This window comes from Cornus florida, unplaced genomic scaffold, assembly GCF_030987335.1.
Source record: "Cornus florida cultivar Cherokee Brave unplaced genomic scaffold, ASM3098733v1 CherokeeBrave_3.0.0_Hap2_Chr07, whole genome shotgun sequence".
NCBI lineage: Eukaryota > Viridiplantae > Streptophyta > Magnoliopsida > Cornales > Cornaceae > Cornus > Cornus florida.
The window spans coordinates 46,925,706-46,948,224 of NW_026775577.1; the positions used below are offsets into that span (position 1 = coordinate 46,925,706).

Here is a 22,519-nt window from a genome sequence, read left to right on the forward strand (position 1 = left end):
TGATATCTTGCTTGCACTTGTGGTCCATATCACCTTAATTTTGTGATTATTTTGAGATTCACTCTAGGATTCTATACTTGCACAGGCGCACACTAGCATTCATTTATAAGGTACATGCTTTGTTGACTATTGATTTGGTTATATCCCAATTGAGGTAGTAGTGCATTGAAAGCTTTCATTCTTGACAAAGGTAGACAACAAACCTTTTTCACTAAGTAGTCGGAATTCTAGCCTCATCAAGCACTGAATTTCTCGCGCCAAAAGGTAGAGGGCCTAAATGCTAGGAAAAAAAAATGAAAATAAAAAGCAAAGTTGCAAAAACAAATAAAAAAGTGAGGACTTCTCCCAAAGGTGAGAAGTGGGAAATGATTAGATGGAGGTTGTTTTGATTTGTAGCCTAGTTGATGAGTTTGTAAGTCCTTAGGGGTGTTTAAACAGCTAATGCCCTAAAGCCGTTCGGTTTGGGAGTCACTGACCTAATGATCGACCTCATGGATTGCTAGAAAACTTAATAGATCAACACATTGCACTATGCTTCCATCTTTGATCCTTAGGATTGAAAAAATAAAAAATAAAATAAAATAAAAATTGAGTGAAAAGAATAAGCGCACCTAGATAAATAAAGTTCTAATAAAAGGTCCATTCTTTGTCTTGATGATCGGTACTAGATTTATGTGCTAGTTTGAGGCCCGATGTGATCATTTCTTTATTTGGCTTAAATAGCAACATATTTTATGTCGGTTCACTTAAAAAGGATTCTAAAGTTGTTTTGATTTGCATGATCATTGTCTTGATGTGTGGAGGACCATACTTATTTGCTTGATGTTGAAATTTTGGGAGATTTCTTGGAAATAGTTGAAGAATTGCATACTTGAGGTAGTTTTCTCCTAATACTTGTTTGGAATATTGGTACCTCTTTAGTGAGAAATAGCTTAATATTTGTGGGTATCATTTCTAGAAACCCTCACGAGACTTCACTCATCCACTAGGGGTAACCTCGGGGTTTAAAAGACTTGTTGCATATACTAAATGCAATTGTATTCCCTACGAAAGTGGCGTTATCCATTTATTGTTTTCTAGTTTATAGTTGTTTAGTTGTTCATGTCATTTCTTTACCTCGTAGTTCATTGCTAGGAACTAGCAATATTTAAGTTTGGGGGTGTGAAAAGCACTGAAAAGTGCGCATTTAAACCCCTTAATCTTGAATGTTCTAGAACCCTATTCTATCTTATTTTCCGTTTTAATCTAATTTTATGTTATTTCCCTTTTCAGGCACATATCCCCCAAATAAGTCAATTCAGCTGAATTAGAGCATTAAAAAGAGCAATCTTAAACCTAGTGAAAGAAAGGAGCAAAGTGGAAGCAAAATGGTGAAGAAAGCCTTCCCTAATCAATCGAACCAAGTTATGATCGATCACACTGTGATCTTCCTAACCCTGCCATGATGGATCGAACCCCTTGTCCTTATCCTGAGGAAAATTTCCTATTCGATCGATCCAACCTTTCCTTCGATCAATCGAACCCTTTTAATCTTATCCCCACCTACCACCTTTATCCTTTTCTCAAAATATCTCAGCCTTGTCCTTATCCAAAAAGTGCGCCGCCATGGTTCGATCAATCCGAGCAACCATGTGATCGATCGAACTGCCTCAAATTGCGTGAAAAGCTGATAGCCAAATTAAATGTGTGCTCATGGTGCAATTATTTGGAGGTCCTTGGCATCAGGTCTAACCATTAGTTGTGACATTCGAGCTACCTATATAAGGATTTTGGCTAATTTTAGTAAGGAGGTTGGTTAGTTAGAGAGAGACTTAACTAGAGATTAAAGAGAGAAACATACAATATGAGAAGGTTCTTCCACACATCTAGGGTTTCTACCAAGAACATAAGAAGAGGAGGATCAACTCTACCATGAAGATAGCCCTTGAGGGTTGGATGACAACATCAATGAGTGGCTAAATCATTCTCTTGGGGCTAGAGATAGCCCTAAGCATACCTCCTAGACTTTGATGTTTTGTAATTAATGGGGATTTGTGTTGTATTTATTGTCATGACATCTTATATATATAAATCTTGTTTCTACAATGATTTTTGTAGTTTAATACTTCCAATTGATCATTTGATTCTATCTATATGTCTATGTATGCTAGAATGAATGTTCGTGTGTTGATTTCTAGATTTTATGACATTGATGCATGTCTATGTGTGTTAATATTATGAATTTAGTGATGGTCAAGGCATGGTGCTTAAATGGATTACTCTTGTAGTTTATTTGATGGTTCATACTTATTTCTTAATGGATTGTGCCACCTCTTTAGTTTAATTTTCATGTCACTAGCTTAGTTGTAATGTAATTGCCTTACTTTCTTAGATAGGTGAACAATCCATTCTTATTGTTTGATGCTCCATGTTTATGAATGCAAGTGGTATATTTCTCTAACTTATTGAGTGTGTATTATTTTTGGGCTTATGGAAGGATTAATGGCTTAAATTTGATATGTTGTGCGATTTATTAGATTGACTGGACAATGTTTGCTTACTTGGCCATCCGTGTTTGATATTTCAATTAATGGCACACACTTTCATTTACAACACAAAATCCCCTTAATCCATCAAACATTGAATGTCTAGGAAGGTAGTCCTTAGTGGTGAACTTTATGACTCGAGACTCCTCTCTCATACTCTCTACACCCCATTTGTCTTAGTTGTTTTACATTGCAATTATTTAGTTTAATTGTAGTATAATTTAGCCAACAAACCATCTTTTGATCATTCAACCTACTAATCCATCGTTTATTCCAAGAATACCATTCTTTTCCCTTGGGATGATCCCTACTTACTCTAGCTACATTAATAGTTAGTAGTGGTAGTGGCATCCTATAAATTCAAACTTCGCCACACAACACACTTATATGCTTTGGTATCGACGGACACACCAAGTAGTGCAAAGTCTTCTACTAGTCTTCTTGTATAAAAATTCTTGTAGAATAAATCTGGACACCAAAACTTCAGTGTTCCCTCCAACGTTTATTTTATAAGTTTTCTAGAATCAATGAATGTTTGTGTAGTTCTATTTCCTCCCTCCATCCATTCCACCATTGTTGAAAAAAGTCCTCTTCATTGAGGCGTTGAAGAACCTGAAAGGAAAGTGGTAATTCCTTGTTTTCCAAACAATCACTTGAATTTCTATGAGGACTGATTTCCTTTTTCAGTCGAAAGGATAAGTTTGGTTACTTTCAACTTGAGTCAAGAGACTCTGGCACGCCTTTAAAAATTTATAGCTAAACATAGTAAAAATGTGACAAAGAATTTTTTTTTAAAAAAATTGAGTTTTGAAGAGTTCATATGGTAAAAAAATAAAAATTAAAAAATAAAATTAAAAAAAAAAGACAAATATTTAAAATTCTCAAATTTTTTCCAAAACATTCTTGCAAAAAGCACAGATTTTGAGGGTTGTGATCAATTCCGTTAGATTGAGACTTTTTTCATTCAATGTATTTGTCCTCGTGTAATGAAACTTACAAATGAATGGAATCTCTAGAGATGGCAAAATGGGTCATGACTTATCAACCAACCCATATTTGTTCGCTTTAAAATGGATATGGGTGAATCATTTTAAAATATGGGTCAAAATGGATGACCCATATTCAATCCATTTTTATAGAAGGTTAAATGGGTTGAATATGGGGTCACCCATTTTGACCCATGTTTCACCCATTATATAAGAGACTTAGTTTCACATTCTCTATTTAACTTAAATTCACGTCTTCTTCTTCTCTAAAATTCTCTCTCTCCCACTCTCTTTCTAAAATTCTCTCTCCAAGATTCTCTCTGCATCATCCTCTTTCTCTCTCTAAAATTTTTTATAGTACTATAGTATTGCGATTTGCTACATCCACAACACATATACAATGTATTCGTGTGTATTATATCTACTATGCTTTCCTACCAACAATATCTGTACTTCTTTTGGTAATTCTTGCAACAATATCTAAAGGTCCATCCCTTTCTGCATATACATATGCAAACATATATAGGATGTTGAAATTAAATATCGGTGCTTCTTATCATCAATGGTCTAGAGAGGGAGGGGTGTAATTGATAGGGAAAAATAAACCTAACCTACATTGACCTAACGATAGAGGCAACTGAGTGTTGACCAGCCGCCAAACCTCTTCAACTTTCGAACGATGATATTTACATTGGATAAGAATGATAATATTTTTATTATCAAGGATGAGATAAGATGATGTGGTTCAATAGGGTAAGGATAAATTTGTCACAACTTAAGAAAATCAAAGGGGTAGATTATATCCCCGACAAATCTAGCAACAAACGGATTTCCTCTGATCTCGCAAATGAACTGAAGGAGAGTGGTTATAAGAATGAGATCCTATCAGTCAATAAAGGTACGACAAAAAACTAAATTTAAATCCCTACCTTTCTTTTAGACCTCCGGTGACTGACTTGATCGTCGGAGAGCTCTTGACAGGTACTACACCGGTGCATTCAAGATTCATCGATCTTCTACTCTCTTCTTTACAAGAAAATGGTGTCATATCAGACCGCGTGGATTTCTCCCCCAATAGTAATGACAATCCAAATGGATTCTATGGGAAGGCGTGTTAGAGTTGCATCAATATTCTTTTTTGGTTTATCTAATGCAAAAACAACAGAGGTATTTATCTTAAGGGAATCATTTTATCTTGGTTTACAAAGAGTCGATCTTCTTTTTTGGGGTATCTACTGCAAAAACAACAAAGGCATTTGTCTTGAGGGAATCATTATATCTTGGTTTACAAAGAGGTTGACATTGAGGGGAATTGTAAATCAATTATGCAACTTCAAGCAAATTCTAATAGAGGATAGTGTTAATCTATTGAAACATCTCCCAAGTCATGGACTAATCGTGTATGTAATACTACGGCTCAAAACAAACCTATGTTTACATCTGTATTTCAAAGTAGGAAAACGTGATTTATTCATTTAAATATTTATTCTATGAAAAACTTAACAGATGATTTCATATATATATATATATATATCATATCTTACCTTCATGCATGTCTAATCATAAAATAAAATAATATAAATTTAAAGAATTTTTAAAATAAATGGGAGGATTTACAATTATCCATATATATTTTACAAGCTTTTATCCATCTGAAATAAATAAATAAAAAAAAAAAACTATAATAATGAGATTATTCAAAATATTATTTTTTTTTTCTTCCTAAATGGGTTGACGGGTTGACCCGGCCCATTTTGACACAATCCATAGCTAACCCGTTACAGACGGATTGAATATGAGTCACAACCCATATTTTACCTGCCCAAACCCGACCCAATCCGCCTGTTTGCCATAGGAATCTCCAAGCTCCTTCCACGAATCATACCATACCAACCCTTTCTTCTCCGCCGCCTAAAGAGCGCACATACACCAAAATCACCATCACCATCACCACATAGCCATGGAGGTTCTCTGAACTTCTTGATCAATTCCCGCCCATATCTCTGGTTTGTGTTTGTTGGTTGATATCTTGGCTTCTAGAGCCTCATTAGTAAGTATAAATATATATATTTTTCCTTCTTTGTCAACTCACTTATTTACTAAAAATAAAAATAAAAACTTTCATGTCCTTGGATTATAATTTTTTTTAATTGTTTATTTTAACTAAATGATACTCGGATATCACTTCACTTTCTATTGCTTTACTTTCTTACTTTATTTTCTCTCCAACCTCACCAAGCCTAACAATTCTTTTGTTTTTTTTTTTCCCCTAATTAGTATTCACATACATGTCTAAGTCAAACAATTCAAACAAGAAGATTTAAAAATATTAAGATAGGTTAACACCTGTGTTACTTTCTCATTATCTTACATAATATCATACCCTTTTCTTTCTCTTCTCAATCCCCAATTAGACCTTAATTAATTTATTTTTCCATCTGACTTGAGTACCTTTAAAATAAGAATTCTAATTTTGTGACCATTGCTGAAATTTCTCTCCAATTACCTTTCAGCCTCAACCTCATCTAATCAAGACTTTTCAAAAGGGAAAATGCTTCTTAAGTCCTCAAATCTGTGAAGGGAAAATGCTTCTTAAGTCGTCAAATCTGTTATGTTTGTGGCGGATGACAGGTCGCGACTCGTTTATTGAGCTTTATTGGTCCAAAATTTTTTGTCCCGCTTTCGTTCATGAGTTGTGTATCCTAATTAATATTCTCGTGTAGCCCAACATAAAAGAACTTTAAGATTTGGAGTACGTGTAAGAGAGACCTCTAAAATTTGTACAGAATTAAGAGTAAAGAGCTAAAAACTTGTAATCTCAAATTTTACATGTAGTAAATGCTTTTGCCCGAACTTTAAGATTTGGAGTAAGTGTGAGAGAGACCACTGAAATTTGTACAGAATTGAGGGTAAAGAGCTGAAAACTTGTAATCTCAAATTTTACATGTTGTGAATACTTTCCCGATCTCCACTGTGGACATAGATTTAAATGAACTATCTATAAATCTTTATGTTCTTTATATAGTGTTTTTATTTTTTTGTCATATTTCGTAATTGTTGCTTGTTTTGCTATGTTTATTGTAACAAAACCCATTTGTATAGTCGAAGGGTTTTTATCCTTTCGAAGTAGTAAATGGACCACGCTTAAGCTTATCCACTATATCAGATAAAAATCCCATCGGTTAGATTTCTAGACCAAACAATTCGGACTAAATAACAATGCTCTTTCTATTGGAGTTTAATTGTTAAAAGATTTGGTTCACACCTCTCAGCCAAGTACAAAGATTAACAACAATTGAGAGGTGACATTCTCACCGAACACTTGACCTGGTTTCATGCATCAAATTGAAGCATCAAACCACTCTAATTCGGTGAATGAAATCGGTCCAATCGGTCATACTTCTTCACTTCTACAGATGAAAGTTAACGGTTTAAGTCTCCATAATTACAACTATAAGACACCAAAAGGTCAAATATTGCATAATTTCTAATATGTCATGGGTACATGATTTAGCCACAGAATGAATAATTTCTAACATGTCACACACACAAATGATTTATTAAGCATCAGCATATGCTTTACCTGATTTATTCAAGAGACGTCACTCTCATATATGATGACAGTGACAAATGTTTCTTCTTCTTCTTATTATTATTATTATTATTATTATTATTATTATTATTTCAGTAACGAAGAAAACACATGTTTCTTATTGGATAATGCATTCTTCTCCTCCTCTCTCCAGTAGACTTCTGATCTTCAGAATGAAGCTCAACATAATCTCCAGTCCTTTCTCATCTACAAATAATTGAAACCAAAAATAACAGAGGGGATGTTTGTGTAATTAGTTGCATATAATGAAAGAGTAATGATACATCTTCGGAATTTGGAGAATGCCGAATAAGAGTTATGAGAGTGGGGTTACCCCACCATATGATGTCACGGTAATATAATGTGATGAAACCCACACCTTCACGCACACAAAACTCTATCGGTATCCTCCGAATCCAGAGGACGTATCATGTCCAAACTGAAATTGCATTTTGCAAAGGAAAGAAAACAGAATTTAATGAATTACCTAATTTAGGGACCCCATGACCTTCATGGTGATATATCACAAAGGGGTCTACATTATGATTTCAGGAGTTCAATCCCAGCTGGCTTTGCAAAGTCCTTCTCACCTACAAAGTAGTAATTGTAATTCATTTACCCTTTTAAGAATATGGCAATAAAAAATCCAAGCACATAAAAGAATGGTAAAAAAGAAAAAATAAATAAATAAAAAGTTAAGCAAAAAAAAAAGAAAATGCAAAACCAAGAAATATCCCAATAAAAAATACCTATGAAGTGGAGCGATGGGCATTCAATTGGAGAGGAAAAGGCATTTTCAGCTAGCTTTGGGGCAGAAAAATCTATCCCTCCAAGTTTAGCCCCAGATATTATTATGACAAATTTTATTTTAGGGACTCGAGTTAGAGCCACACCCTGATATCAAATGACAATTAATCAGTTCCATTTCAATCTATATAAGTGCAAATTAATTGCCTGATAAGTGATAATTAACTAATTGGTTTTACTGGTGAACTAAAATAATTTCAGACTTTTTCTTTTCTTTTCTTTTCATTTTAAAACAAATTTGAACCATTTAATTATATCACCCTGACTTGCTAGAAATACTATTATCAAAGAAACAAAATTAAGGAAAAAAAATGATATGTTGCACTATACATGTGTCTGCATCCCTGGTAATGCAGCTGCTAGTAGTCCTCCTTTTTCAAAAAAAATCACAAAACATACATCAGAAAATGCATGAATGTTAGATATGCATATTTATAATTATTTTCTTTTATTTGTGATGAAAAATCAGGGGGAAAGAAGAAAAGATGTCAAGACCCTTCCTAAATCTCGTTGTTTAGGACCTCAAGAATGAAGAAACTAAAAGGCAAACAATAATTAAGCCAACAAATTAACGTTGCTCGTATTGGGAACTCGAATTCTCGACCTTGTATTTTGAAAGGTTAGGATATACCACCGACTATCGCCCATGGCGGTGCCTTATGTAACTATTCGACATAGTATAGATGACTTGTATTTTGAAAGGTTAGGATATACCACCGACTATCGCCCATGGCGGTGCCTTATGTAACTATTCGACATAGTATAGATGACTTGTATTTTGAAAGGTTAGGATATACCACCGACTATCGCCCATGGCGGTGCCTTATGTAACTATTCGACATAGTATAGATGAATCACTAGGCATGTTTGCTCATGTGGTTCAAGGTTTAGTCAAATCACAAGTATCTTGAGCTTCAAAAAAAAAAAAACACTTAAACTAAATGGGATAATTTTTCGTTTACACATCAAATGTTCCAAAATTTGATACAGATATAAAAAAAATTGTTACCTGAGAAAAGCCTAGCAACCCATCAAATGGTCTAAGCCTGACCATGCAATCTTCAATGTATGCGACACACTCATCAAAATTCCTGTACTCAGAATGATCCCACAAATGACACTATCACAATTTTCTTTAAACACAGCAAATTAATGCCACAAATTGATCAAATGAATGAGGAAATGAAATCAAATTTGAAAATCTATACTATGAGACAATCTGACCTCATTGGATTCAAACCATTCATAATGAGGAGGAAACTTCCCCTCACCACTGGGCTCTCCTTCTGCAGGAAAAAGGTGCATCTAAAAAGACCAAATCCATCATATTTAGCATAAATTCGGGCCATATTTCTAGTTCTTTTTTCAGGATTGCACCGCTCGATCTAAAACCATGAAGGCAGAGAATTCTGGGTTTTTTCACAAGTTGGTAGTCCATCTTCCTCCCAATTATTCCTTCATTTTGGCTCTGAGGATAATTTATATTATTTGGTCCCACCAGTATAGTCAGACCAGTTGTAGATCAAACATTAATGTAGTAGAATGGTACAGAATGGCTCAATTAATTTGGATTTCAGACATTTATATTCGAAATGTGAATAATAAAATGCCACGACAACCATCTTGATCATGAGTTAGGATCAGGCAAATAATAATCTACACACAGCTAGTTACCATGCATGCTGCTTAGATGACCTGAGATAATTAAGTTGCTGCCATGGTGTGTTACTTCAAGATCAGTTTCTGCGTATTGTACTAAGAACATAGTTATGTGAAGGGCATGGTAACTTATTAATCAACATGCTTAGATTCCATAACCATCCTTAGGCACGGTTGTTTGGTTGTGAAGTGTGACTGAGAGTCGAGTAAGTCTCGACTTGCCTGCAGAGAACAGACTACAGACTATTTGTTCACAATTTTGTGGGTGAATTTTTGTGCATAGATGGTGGTGGACCTTTGCACAATGGTAAAATTGTTCCATTATGATAAGAAGCTTGGGCTAACAAGTGTAGATAATAGGTTCGAGTACGAGAATGTCACTTTGTGCATTATCTCTGCTCTTCCCCTTCTTGTATTCTAACAAATTAAAAATTATCAAGAGGGTACTTTCACTGTGAGCTCTACCTTGCAGCCTGCAGGATTGACATGGTTAGAAAATCTATCCATAGGAGGCTCGGAGACCCTCAATCCAAGTCTCTCAATCCAACAGCTATAAGTGAAAGCTCCAAATATTTCCTCTTCAAACTAAGGGAGATATAATGCCTTGATGAAAATTGCAATCTCATAATAGCTATACAAGTTTTTGAGAACAAATCACAAACATTTATATATACTGAACTTTGAACAATCGAGGACATCTTATTAGAATGGCACAAGGTCTTGAAGAGGTTGAGATCATGAGATTCACTATTACTACAAAATTTATGGTAGTGGTGTCAGAAAAATAACCATGATTCTGGGTAGTCTCAGGAAAAAAAAAAAAAAAAAATTCAATTTAAGCACATAACAGAATGGGTTTATACACCCTTGCACATTTATTTGCATATTGCTCAATATCTGGTGATAAATTTATAACAGCAGAAGACATTTATGTAAATAAGATTTAATTCATAATAAAAATCAGAACAATGCAGCAAAAAATTACATATTCAAGCAGATCTTCTATTCGTCATGCAATGTCATTTTCTGAATCTTGTCTATGAAGCTGAGCATTGTCTCGAGGCCTTCCCCATCTGTTAAAATGCGAGTAAAATAATAAAATTGGTACACCATATGACTTCACTTTCGAATTTCAATACATGGGCACTAAGCAGAAGGATGCAGTTGTTGATTAGAAGATATGCATGCTCTGTAAGCATGTGCTTAAATTCACACATACATATTTTTTGTATAACCAAGAGATTAAATAATACCAACCTAGTCTTGGTACTATATGCCCCTTGGAGTGATGAATCACAATGGGATCCTCAAACGATTCCAATAATGCAACCCCCCTTTCCTTCAAGAAGTCCTTCTCACCTTTTCAGCACATATGTGGTAACTTACATGAGCAATGGTGTCTTACATGTCTGTAGAAACTTTATGAGAAGAATTTTTGTTCCCAAAAAAAAAATTAAAAAAAAATAAATAAAAGAAAAATGATAAAAAAATGCATATTTATGAAAACTAAAAGGTGTTATCCTAGGCTCCCACCATTGCCGGATATAAGAAGGGTTAGAAGTACGCAACCTTAACAACGTATGTGGAGAGGTTGTTCTCATTTCGAACCCATGACCTTCAAATTACAATTGAACAACTTATTGATGCCCAAAAGCTTGCCCTCGTATTTATGAAAACCGTTGGTTTTAATTCTCAAAGCATGTGATGGAGAGAAAGACACCTCTACATGTATGTACAAGGTTGAGGCTTTCTCTGCTTAAGGTACAGTCAATGATTTAATGTAGAAAAGGAAAACTGATCTCTTTTCAGATTTAAGTAAAAGGCCTAATTTCTTTGAACACATTTCACGATTCTTTGGAAACTGTAAATTAACTGTGTTCAAAAAATTAAACCAAACATGGGGATCAATATTTTTTGTAAAAAAAAATATAGCATTGCTAATTACATGTAATGTGTGATCACGAAAAGATGCAGAAAGTACCTATAATGTGGAGAGAGGGGCACTTGACTGGAGACAAAAATGCATAATTAGCCGCCAGCTTAGGTAACCCAAAGTCAAATCCAACAAATTTAGACCCTGATATTATTACCACAAACTTTATCCTTGGAACCTTTGTGAGAGCCACTCCCTTGGATTGCATTCCAGGCAAGGCTGCTGACAAAAAGGCTCCCTATAATTCAAACAATGATTTAAAAATTCAGAAAGACATTTCCGAAAGATCAATAATAATAATAAAGGTAAGTGCACCAAAAAAAAAAAAAAAACCAGTTATATACGGATTGTGCAAATATCCTTAGTATTCAAAAAATAATCCTACATTTTTCAAATTGAGCAAATAAAGACATTTTGTCAATTTAAATCCTGAAATATCTAAAATGCCCTTAAAACAAAATACAAATAAAAAAACACCAATTTTAGTTTTTAAGAGAGTATTAAGGGTATTTTGGGATATTTTCATTAAAAAAAAAAAAAAAAAAGTGTAAAAATTGACCCTTAGTAGATTTAGAGACAATTCCCTCTAATATCTTTTATTTTTCTCTTTAAAAATAAAAAATACAAATTAGAGACAATTTGCATATATTTTCAAATGTTTAAGATTTACATGCACTTACCAAAAAGCATTTTTTTTTCTCCCTTACCCTAATAATAACAATAACAACAACAAAAATAATATTTTACCCAAAAAAAAACAACAACAATAATAATAATAATAATAATAATAATCATGACACTTACATTGAATGTAAAATTTTCAGATTCAACCCACCTGCGAAAAACCCAGTAGACCATCAAAAGGTCCATGATTTATCATAAAATTTTCTAGGTATGCTAGACATTCTTCAAAATTGTAGTACTCTGTAAAATCCTGTGAAAACAATATAATCATGTCATATTATAATATTAGTAGTTTGTGCCTACATATGTCTATATATATATATATATATATATAGGGTTTGAAATTGGATTAGAGGGGAAGAAGAAGGTCTAACCTGGTTAATTTGGTACCATTCATAGTAGGGAGGATCATAGAAGCGTTCTACATCGGACCTCCCTCGAGCCGGATAAGGGCCGTCGACGAAGACGAGGTCTAATTTTCCGAGCGCGGTCTCCGGCCATCGGCCGACCTGTTTCTTGAGGATGGCAGCGCTTGTCCTGAAGCCGTGGAGGCAGAGAATTCTGGGTTTCATTTCGGTTTGATTTTCCATCTCAAGGGTTTTGGTTCTCACTTCACTGGATTGGTGGTGATGCTGTGAAATTGCATTCAAGTGTGTGAACTGTGTGTGGATCTGTAACCTTTTACCAGTCAGTAGTGGGGCACTGGACAGTAGGCTCATCATATTGTAATCCCAATCTTAATTTCATATGAATCGGCCAGCCAAATGGTCTTTAATGAATTTCAGTGCATCTCTCGTACGAGTCTATGTGTGCCTACCCGGGTCAATGGATTGGATACATCAAATTTATATTTGATTCGTTTAGAAAACGGATTATCGAATTTGAATTAGTAATGGATTATTAGACTCAATATCACAATCAATATCCCATTTAACTTAGACTCGGATCGAATTAGATTCAAATTCAAATTAAAATCATATTTGCTAACATATATAATTATAAAGTTAGATGAACTGAATAATTATTAATATAAAGAATCTTACTTAATATAACTATGCAATCAAATAAATATAATAATAAATAATTAATATATATAAATTTAGTAATATATAACTAATATATATAATGATAGTGAAAAATAAACCAACCTTAACCGAACCATAGAAGTAACCAAGTGTTGACTAGCCGCCAGACCTCTTCAACTTTCGAACGGTGACAGAATTTACGATAAGAACGACGATATTCCGTTAACAGGGTAAGGAAAATTGTTATTCAACATAAATCAAATCTTTAATAAACTCAATCGACTATATCAACTAGATACCATAAATATGAGACGATTTTAGAATAAGGTAGATACAGAAAAATCCTATTTCACTTATTACGATTAAATTCTCTCTCTCCAAACCCCCACTAACTTGATTGTCGGAGGGTCTACGGCCGGCACCATACTTGTGTTTGACTCAGTCTTTATTTTGTAGGAAACGGTGTCGTAACAGGCCACTGCGAATTTCAACCCTGACAGCTGGCGTCGTTTGTGGGAACGACGATTCCCTTAAATATTATTCAGTTGGGTATATGCGTTTGCGGTCCGGTATGGTTACCAAAGGAACATCGATGCAGGGATCTGGTCAAGGGGAGGGTCGAGTGAATACCCAGACGTCTCAAACGACCAGGAACGGCTTGCAGCATTAGAATTACAAGTCCAAACTTTGAATCAGGGTATGGACCAGTTGATCCAGCAAAATGCAGCGCTCTCGCAACATCTTGTTCCACCTGTTCAACAGAACTTGCCACGACAAGATCTCTCGAATCCAAACGGTGGTAATGAGAATCTTGAGGAGAGGGATAATCATCCTCCCTGAAATGGGACCGAAGTGGAACAAAGCCATGTGGGGAACCGACATAGAGAGGTGGTCTATCCATCTCTTCCATGGAGTTCCCGACCCTATGAAGACACAATAGTCATTGAAAAGAAGGAGGAGTTTTCCCATTTTGACCTAGAGATACAGGATCTCAGGGCAAAGATGGAAGATGTGATGTAGGCCATGAAGGGGAAAGGTATTGCGGCCATAGATGGTTTAGTGCAAAAGACCAACCTGCTGTTTAGCCCCTCGGTTATGAAATGCCCCTTACCAGGCAAATTTAGGATGCCCTCAATTAAAAATTTCGACGGAACTAGAGATCCCCTCGACCACTTGGAGACCTTTTAAGAGCTTATGCACCTGCATGCGATGCCGGATGAGATCCCGAACGACCCTCAAAGGATCAACATGGGTATGGTTCAACAAGCTGAAGCCAGGGACCATTGAAACCTTTGAAAAATTAAGTAAGCACTTTGTGGGCTATTTCATTGCAGGCTAGAGGCATAGAAGGCTGGCTACCTACCTTTTCATGGTAAAGCAGCAGAAGAGAGAGTCACTGGGAGACTACATTGGTAGTTTCAATACGGAGATGCTGAGGGTAAAGGAAGTGAATGACAAGGTGGCCCTGACCGCCTTTATGGGAGGACTCCAAACCTTGAGATTCCTCTTCTTTTTATCAAAGGAACCCCCTGCCAAATGGTCGAGTTATTGGTCCGAGCTCAAAAACACATGAATGTTGAAGATATTATGACTGCGAGAAAGGGAAAAGAAAGGGATGATAGGAAGGCAAAAAAGAAAAGGCCGGCCCTAACAACCAATGATGAAAAGGAAATCAAGTATAAGAAACCTATGGTCAACCAGAATGAAAAGACGTCTCGTTATAAGAGCGTGGAGAGGTATGCAAATTACACTTCTTTAAATATGCCCAGATATCAAGTTTTCCTGCAGATCCAGGATGAACCATATCTAAAGTGGCCACCAACGTTGAAATCGGACCCGACGATAAGACCTCGTGATAAGTACTGTAGGTTCCACAAAGACCATGGGCACGCCACAGAGGATTGCTTCAACCTCAAGGATCAGATTAAGAATTTGATCCGAAGAGGACACATGCGAAGGTTCATTGTGAGGAATGACAGAAACGACACTAATCCACCAAGAGTAGGCCGAGATAACCGCCCCCCCAATCAGCAACCAATGGGAGAAATCAGGGTTATAGCCTGGGGATGTGCAGGAGGTGGGGAATCAAGCTCAGCCCGTAAGGCCCATGCCAGGAGGATACGAAGCTCATTTGAGGTGTGCGAAGTTGGAGTACAGATTTAACATCGAAAAATGCCTTGTCTAGGTGGTCCTGTTATCATGTTTTCTGATGAAGATATTAAGGACGTGCAACAACCCCATGACGACCCTCTCGTTGTCACTATGTGATCGCTAACTATAGTATTCGGCGAATAATGGAAGTTCGGCTGATATTATTTTCCTTGATGCATTTAATAAAATGAAGATTGGTAAAGAGAAACTCAGACCTACTAGATCACCATTAGTGGGATTCTCGGGAGATAAGGTCTATCTTCTAAGAGCGGTCATTCTTCTTGTCACTGCAGGAACCAGCCCAAAACAAGTTACTATCATGGTAGACTTCCTAATGGTGGATTGTCCATCTGCTTACAACATTATCTTAGGAAGGACGACTTTAAACTCGATGAGGGCCATCACTTCGACTTATCACCTCTTGATGCGCTTCCCCACAGAGCATGGCGTAGGCGAACTAAAATGAGACCAGACCACTGCCAGAGAATGCTATGTTGCATCTCTCAAAGAAAAGAAGTAACAAGAGGCCTTGATTGTTGAAGAAATTAAAGAAAAAGAACGCGATCGAGCGAAGCCAATTGAGGACCTGGTGGAGATATGCCTAAATGACAATGACGTAACAAAAAAGGTGAGTATATGGTCTCTGCTCCCCTCAGATCTCACGAATGTTCTTGTACAGTTCCTCAGACAGAATCAAGATATGTTCGCATGGTCACATGAAGACATGCCTAGTATTAATCCAGCTATGATCAAACATCCATTAAACATGGATCCTACATTCAAACTTATCAGGCAAAAATGAAGAACATTTGCAGCAGAGAGGAACATGGCTATATCAGAAGAGGTGAACAAGCTTCTGAAAGCTGATTTTATCTAAGAGGTTAATTACCCCAACTGGTTAGCCAATGTTATTTTAGTAAAAAAGGCCAATAGAAAATGGAGATTGTGTATAGATTTTACTGATTTAAATAAGGCATGCCCTAAAGACAGATTCCCTCTGCCAAGAATCAACATGTTGGTAGAAGGAACGGCTGGCCATGAATTGCTCAGCTTCATGGGTGCATATTTAGGGTATAACTAAATCTTAATACATCCATTAGATAGAGAGAAGACATCTTTTGTCACGGAAAGAGGTTTATATTGTTACAAGGTGATACCTTTTGGGCTAAAAAATGCTGGTGCAACATACCAGTGGCTAGTCAACTTGATGTTCAAGAACCAAATCAGAAGGAATATGGAAGTATATGTGGATGACATGCTCGTAAAAAGCTTGAAAGCTCAAAACCACCTAGCTGGTCTACAAGAGACATTCCAAGTCCTTAGGAAGCACCAAATGAAGCTCAACCCAGGCAAATGTGCATTTGGTGTCTCCTCTAGGAAATTCCTTGGTTACATGGTAAGCAGGAAAGGGATAGAGGCCAACCTCGAGAAAATCTAGGCGATTCTCAACATGTGGTCTCCAGCATCGACCAAGGAACTTCAAAGACTGACGGGAAGAATCGCTACTCTGAACAGGTTAATTTCCAAGGCAACTGATAGGTGTTCACCTTTTTTTCGTGTACTTAGGAAAGCTTTTTCATGGACACCTGAGTGCGAGCAAGCTTTTACAGAGCTGAAGGAGTATCTTACTTCACCATCGTTACTATCACGAGCGATGCAAGGAGAGCAGTTGTATTTGTACTTGGTGGTGTCTCCATCGGCAGTAAGCTCAACCTTAGTCCGCGAAGAAGAGGGAATCCATAAACCAGTATATTATACTAACCGTGCATTCAAGAGGGCAGAAGAGAGATACCCAAGGATAGAAAAGTTGACATTTACTCTAGTTGTCTCTACAAGGAAACTCAGGCCTTACTTCCAAACGCATACAATAATAGTATTGACAGACCAACTACTTAGGCAGGTCTTCCGCAAACCTGATACTTCGGGGCGACTCATGAAGTGGTCGGTAGAACTTGGAGAGTTCGATATCTAATACAAACCCATAACAGCTTTATACTGGCAGATGTTATAGTAGAATTCACATCAGAAGATGAAGACCTATTTGCATAAGATAGAAGATATCGAGGGTTGTTTTAAGAAGTTTTCCATTCATCGGATCCCCCGAGAAGATAATGAGCAGTTAGACGCCTTAGCTCGACTAGCAACCACAGAGGAAGATAAAGCCATGCCTGTGGAACATTTGGATGAGCCTAGCACAGTCCGGGATTGGCCACATAAAATACACCAGGTGATCCAAGGCATGGAATGAGCAGAGCCCATTATCAGGTACATAGAGAATGAAGAGCTACCCCAAGATCGCATAGAAGCATAAAAGGTCAGGATGCGTGCAGCAAAATATTCCCTCATTGATGGGATTATCTACAAGAAGGGATTTTCTCTACCCTACTTACGTTGTGTCTCCGCTGATGAGGCAAACTATATTCTAAAGGACATACATGAAGGCCTTTGTGGGAACCATGCTAGGGGCAGATCACTAGCGCATAAAGCTATCCGACAAGGATACTTTTGGTCTACTATGTAGAAAGATGCGCTTGATTTTGTGAGAAAATGTGACAAGTGCCAAAGATTCCCTAATGTTCCAAAACGACCCATAGAAGAGTTAACCCTTCTTACAGGGCCGTGGCCTTTTGCCCAATGGGAACGAACCTTATCAGCCCCTTACCCCCAGGAAAGGGACAAACTAAATACGCAATTGTGGCTGTAGATTATGTAATGACCCGGTCATTTTCTTCCTTTTCCCTTTTCCCTCAAATTTTGCGGATAAATTTTTTCCGTTATCTTTTCCTTTCTGTGGATGGTTTTTTGTCGCTTAGTGTCATCTCGAGTGCTCAAAATTAGTTTCTGAGACTCTTTCATGTGAATTGACAACTTCCTTTAAGGACCGAGTCATTTTCGCATTTTTCGTTTTTAGATACTATGCACTATTTCATCTTTTCCCTATTCTGTCATTTTCCCTATTTCGTCTTATCTCCGTTTGTCAGTTTTTGGCACAACCTCACTTCTTGTGCTCGGAGTTGATTTTTGACTTCACGTATCCTTATCGTGAGTGGTTTCCACGAAATACGTATCTTTACTTTTGCAAGAAAGTACTCTGGTTACTCCCGGTGCCCATAGGGGCATGGATGCATAAATCTTTGGAATTTATTTCATTTCTTGGGGTGTTTTTCATAAATATCTTTTGAAGATATTTTATTTCAAGGGCATCTAAGAAAATATCTAAGATATTTTCATTCTGGGGTAGTTTCACAGTTAATCTTTTTTATAGAGGCCATTGTGCAATTAACGAAAGTTATTGCAAAATGTCTCGTCTGGACCCTGGATCCTTGTATGGGATTCATTTTCACTTTTTTTTAACTCGTAAATTCATAGAATTCCGTTCTGGTCATTTTTCTCCAGTTTAAGAGTTTCTGGACCCGGTTGCTGCCGAACTTGTTCGGGGCATAACTTTCTTCTCGAGACTCAGTTTTCAACGCCGTTTCTTTCATTGTTCATATTTTATCATTTTGAATCTTTTTCATTCACAGAGTTTTGCCGTTTGAGAGCGTTTGCTCAAAATCTACTTTTCCGGACCTGGTGGGACCCTTTCGGGGCACTTTTTGTGATTTACTATAAATTGGCGCCTTAAAGAAGAAAAATCAGATTTTCTTCTTCTTCTTTTTCTCCTTGCACGACCAAAGGCAGCCATGGATGCCCATGGAGCTTCAATCTTCTCTCTCATCCTTTAACCTACTTTTCCTAAGTGAAAATCCTTCGGCCTTTGCATTTGTTGCTCGCCTCGTCGTGCTCTACCATTACCCCTTATTAGAAACCATTTCTAACCAAATTTTGAGTTTGGGATTTAGGCCAAGTTTGGATTTTCATGGGGCTTCTTGGAGATTCATATAGATCGTGTTGTCCCCGACAAAACCTAGGAGTTTCGTCGGATTTGGAGCCGTTTCGTTTTGATGGCTTTTGAGATTTTCATCTCAAATTGAGGTAGGGGGTGTCTTAGGATTATATTTGTGTTGTATTGATGATTATATATGCTTATACAACTTGTATGCATGTTTTGTATAAATCTTGGAATTTAATTTTAATTAATTTCTTTGTAAAGGATTTAATGCTCAAGGATATGTATAACTTGGAATTGAATTGTAACATGCTAGGAAATTATGCTTGGATATGTCGGTTAACATATATTAAATTTGGCTCATTTGATTAAGAATTGCAACTTTTATTTAAAATTTATCTTTAGTGAAAGTTTAATTCACATGGTTGTATCAAGTATGAAATCAAGTTGTAATGTGGTATTTAAATAGGTCTTGGCATGTTCTCTAACATAGATTAAATTGAAGACACTTGAAATTGTTTAAAAATCTAGAGGAAATTAATTAATTAGCTTGATTAATTTTGTTTTAAGTACTTTAATCACTTAAATTGTCATTTGATGTTATATATGTGATGACCATGCCATGTCCTTCAATATATATTAAATTGAGGTTATTTGGGATTAACTTGGAATTTAGAGAATTTAACTATTTATGTCTAATTAAATTCTATTTTATTACTCTATGGATTTAATTGCATTTTGGAAGTTGTTTTTATATTTAAATCATGGATTTGGATTTGGTGTATGTTCACTTGATTACTTTTGAGTATTAGATAACATAGTTGTTACTTTTATATTCATGAGAATATGTTTTTCCTTATTGAATATATTGTTGCTATGTGTAAGGAATTACACACTTTGTATTTGACATCTTTTATGCCATACTAGTTGTAGACTTTGAGCATGTATTGTATATGTTTCCAAAATTTGGGTTGTGCTTAGTAAATGGCTGATATCTTATATATACATGTTGATATATATACGTTGTTGTACAATTTGTTGATTTTGGAAACTTGGGGATGTCGTTGTTGGCTACGGTTAGGATTTGGTTCTAGTATGGGGGATTGTCCCTCTATATAGTCTAGTGCGCACATAGGGAGGTTGCCCATGGGCTAGTAACCCTAAAGTAACTATGTTGTCGGTCTGATCTGGCGTGACGTCCGAGTATCCACTTTGTTTGATTTCGTATTTTATTTCAAGTTGATAACTAGATGATATCGTAACTTGTTGTTCTTTGTTTGATTTCTCATTTTAAGTTGCAAGATGTTAACTTTGAGAAATCATGCTTTAAGCGTTGTATTGGAAGTTTCAATGTTGGTTAAATTGCATCAATATCATAATTTGTGTTTTGATGTTCAAATGTAGTCTAGGAATGATTATAAAGATTCACTTTGAACATAGACGTTAAGTGGCATGACCCACTCTTATTGTTTTCGTATCTTGGATTTCAAGTTGAAGACTTTGAGAATCTATATCTTGTTGCTTTGTATAACATGTTTCCATGTTGTTTGAATTACATGAACAATGTGATTATGCTAGAAATGTTTTAAGGTAGCTTAGGATGGGATCACTTGACATAGACGTTAGGTGGCATGAGCCCCTTTAACATGTTTCACCCTAAGGTGATAAAACTGTAAAACGTTAGGTCGATGCATGCTCATCTCCTACGAGTAGCTTTATGTTACTCACCCCTAAGTTACTGGGGTATATTTCAGGTACAGGACTCAAGACTTGAAGATTTCATTGCCTTGGATCGTTTGGTAGCTTTATGTATCAAACTTGTATTATTTGATTCTACGTATGTAAAGTGTATATAAGTACACTCCTTTTAATGCATTTGACATGTAGGACATGAGGCTAAGGGCCAAGCAAGTTTATATTTGCACTTGTATTCAATTGGTGCCATATTTTGCTTGAAAATGTATTTTTATCAACTATGGAGGCTTTGTATGCTAAAACTTGTTAATGGAATGTAAAGAGGCTTTAGGCCATGTTGGTACATCTATTTTATCATATTGCATGCACTTGCATACTCACTTTGGCAAACAACACCATCCTTGATGAAACAAAAACTCTAAGTAGCATTTTTAGGGAGTTTTACCCTATTCTGTTCCAGGAGCATTTCGGGTATTTCACAATGCATTTTTTTTCATTTTTCCATGTATATCGCGTAGAAAACTCAATTTTGAGGGGGGTTTCTTCTTTGTGTTTTTCCAGAAAATGCCATCTTGGCCCTCAAAAATCCATATCTGTCCGAAAAATCCTTGCTGCTAGGTTTTGCAGATTTTTAGTGCAAATATACTTGGTACTATTCATTGACTTTTTTTTGAAAAGTGTGACGATTGATCCGAAACTCTGGGGGTCTTGTGGGTGTATTTTAAGATTGCATTTTCAATTTAGGCATTTTTAAAACCTCCCGAAGCCTTATTTCCTTTCTTTGGGCAGCAGCTTGGATAAATTTTTACCCCCTTGACTAGATTTTCTTGGGGGCATTCTGGGTATTTTACAATGCATTTTTTTTTTCGTCTGTGTTTGGGGTAGGAAACTTGATTTTAAGTGGGGTTTCTTCTTTGAGTTTTTCCAGAAAAGTCCGTTTAGATGCCTGTTTTTACTCTCAGTTGTAGCAGTAGTGGGTTGACGGCACTTTTGCTGTCACGGCTTTCGTCGGGCCGTCGTAACGTCAATTTTGTTTTTAACCTTTCTCCCTCATCCGGACTCCAAATCAAGTTAATTTTTTTTTAAAAATTGATTAATTTTTCATTGTCTATTCAACGGTGTGCTCAGTTGCACCCAGATATTTCTGGATAATTACCAGTTTACCCCTTTTAGCTTTATTGCTCATTTTTCTTTGTTTTGTCGTTTCTCCTTCGTCTGGAATCTAAATAATGAAATTCTTGAGTCCATCATGATTAGTTTTTCATTGTCTTCCCAGTGGTGTGCTCGATAACACTTGAATCCACTTTTTTTGCAAAATGACCATTTTGCGCCTAGGTTCATTTTTGTCCGTTTTTGAAACGACACTTCCGCATTTGTTTTCCTTTGGGTTCCATGACCTCATTGAGGGTCACATTGGTGTCTTAAAGATGCATTGTATCTCTAGAGACCGTTGTTTCACCTTTCGCTTCCACATTTTGGATCCGTTATCGGGTCATCTTTTGGTCATCACTGACGCACCAAGTTTACAAAACTTAGGCCGTCACAGATTACTTCACCAAGTGGGTAGAGGCTGAGCCATTAGCTCATATTGGAGCGAATGAAGTAAAAAAATTTTTTTGAAGACAATAATCTG

At 36.3% G+C, this 22,519-nt stretch overlaps 1 protein-coding gene and 1 pseudogene across 3 annotated transcripts; both read right to left on the reverse strand.

Moving 5' to 3' along the window:
• Window positions 1-6,569: 6,569 nt before the first annotated feature.
• LOC132316683 (uncharacterized) lies at window positions 6,570-9,259 on the reverse strand (annotated as a pseudogene).
• LOC132267147 (uncharacterized) lies at window positions 9,203-13,003 on the reverse strand. Of its 3 annotated transcripts, XM_059768218.1 has the most exons (6): window positions 12,561-13,001; window positions 12,338-12,436; window positions 11,551-11,740; window positions 10,827-10,928; window positions 10,555-10,642; window positions 9,203-9,378 (listed from the first exon to the last, which is right to left on the reverse strand). In XM_059768218.1, exons 1-5 carry the CDS (start codon window positions 12,906-12,908, stop codon window positions 10,572-10,574), a joined length of 810 nt encoding a protein of 269 aa, XP_059624201.1. In that variant the 5' UTR covers window positions 12,909-13,001; the 3' UTR covers window positions 9,203-9,378; window positions 10,555-10,571. The 3 variants fall into 3 exon arrangements, with proteins under 3 accessions (XP_059624201.1, XP_059624200.1, XP_059624202.1); XM_059768217.1 differs by lacking the exon at window positions 9,203-9,378 and having other exon boundaries at window positions 10,414-10,642; XM_059768219.1 differs by lacking the exons at window positions 9,203-9,378; window positions 10,827-10,928 and having other exon boundaries at window positions 10,414-10,642; window positions 12,561-13,003.
• Between the last annotated feature and the right edge of the window lie 9,516 nt (window positions 13,004-22,519).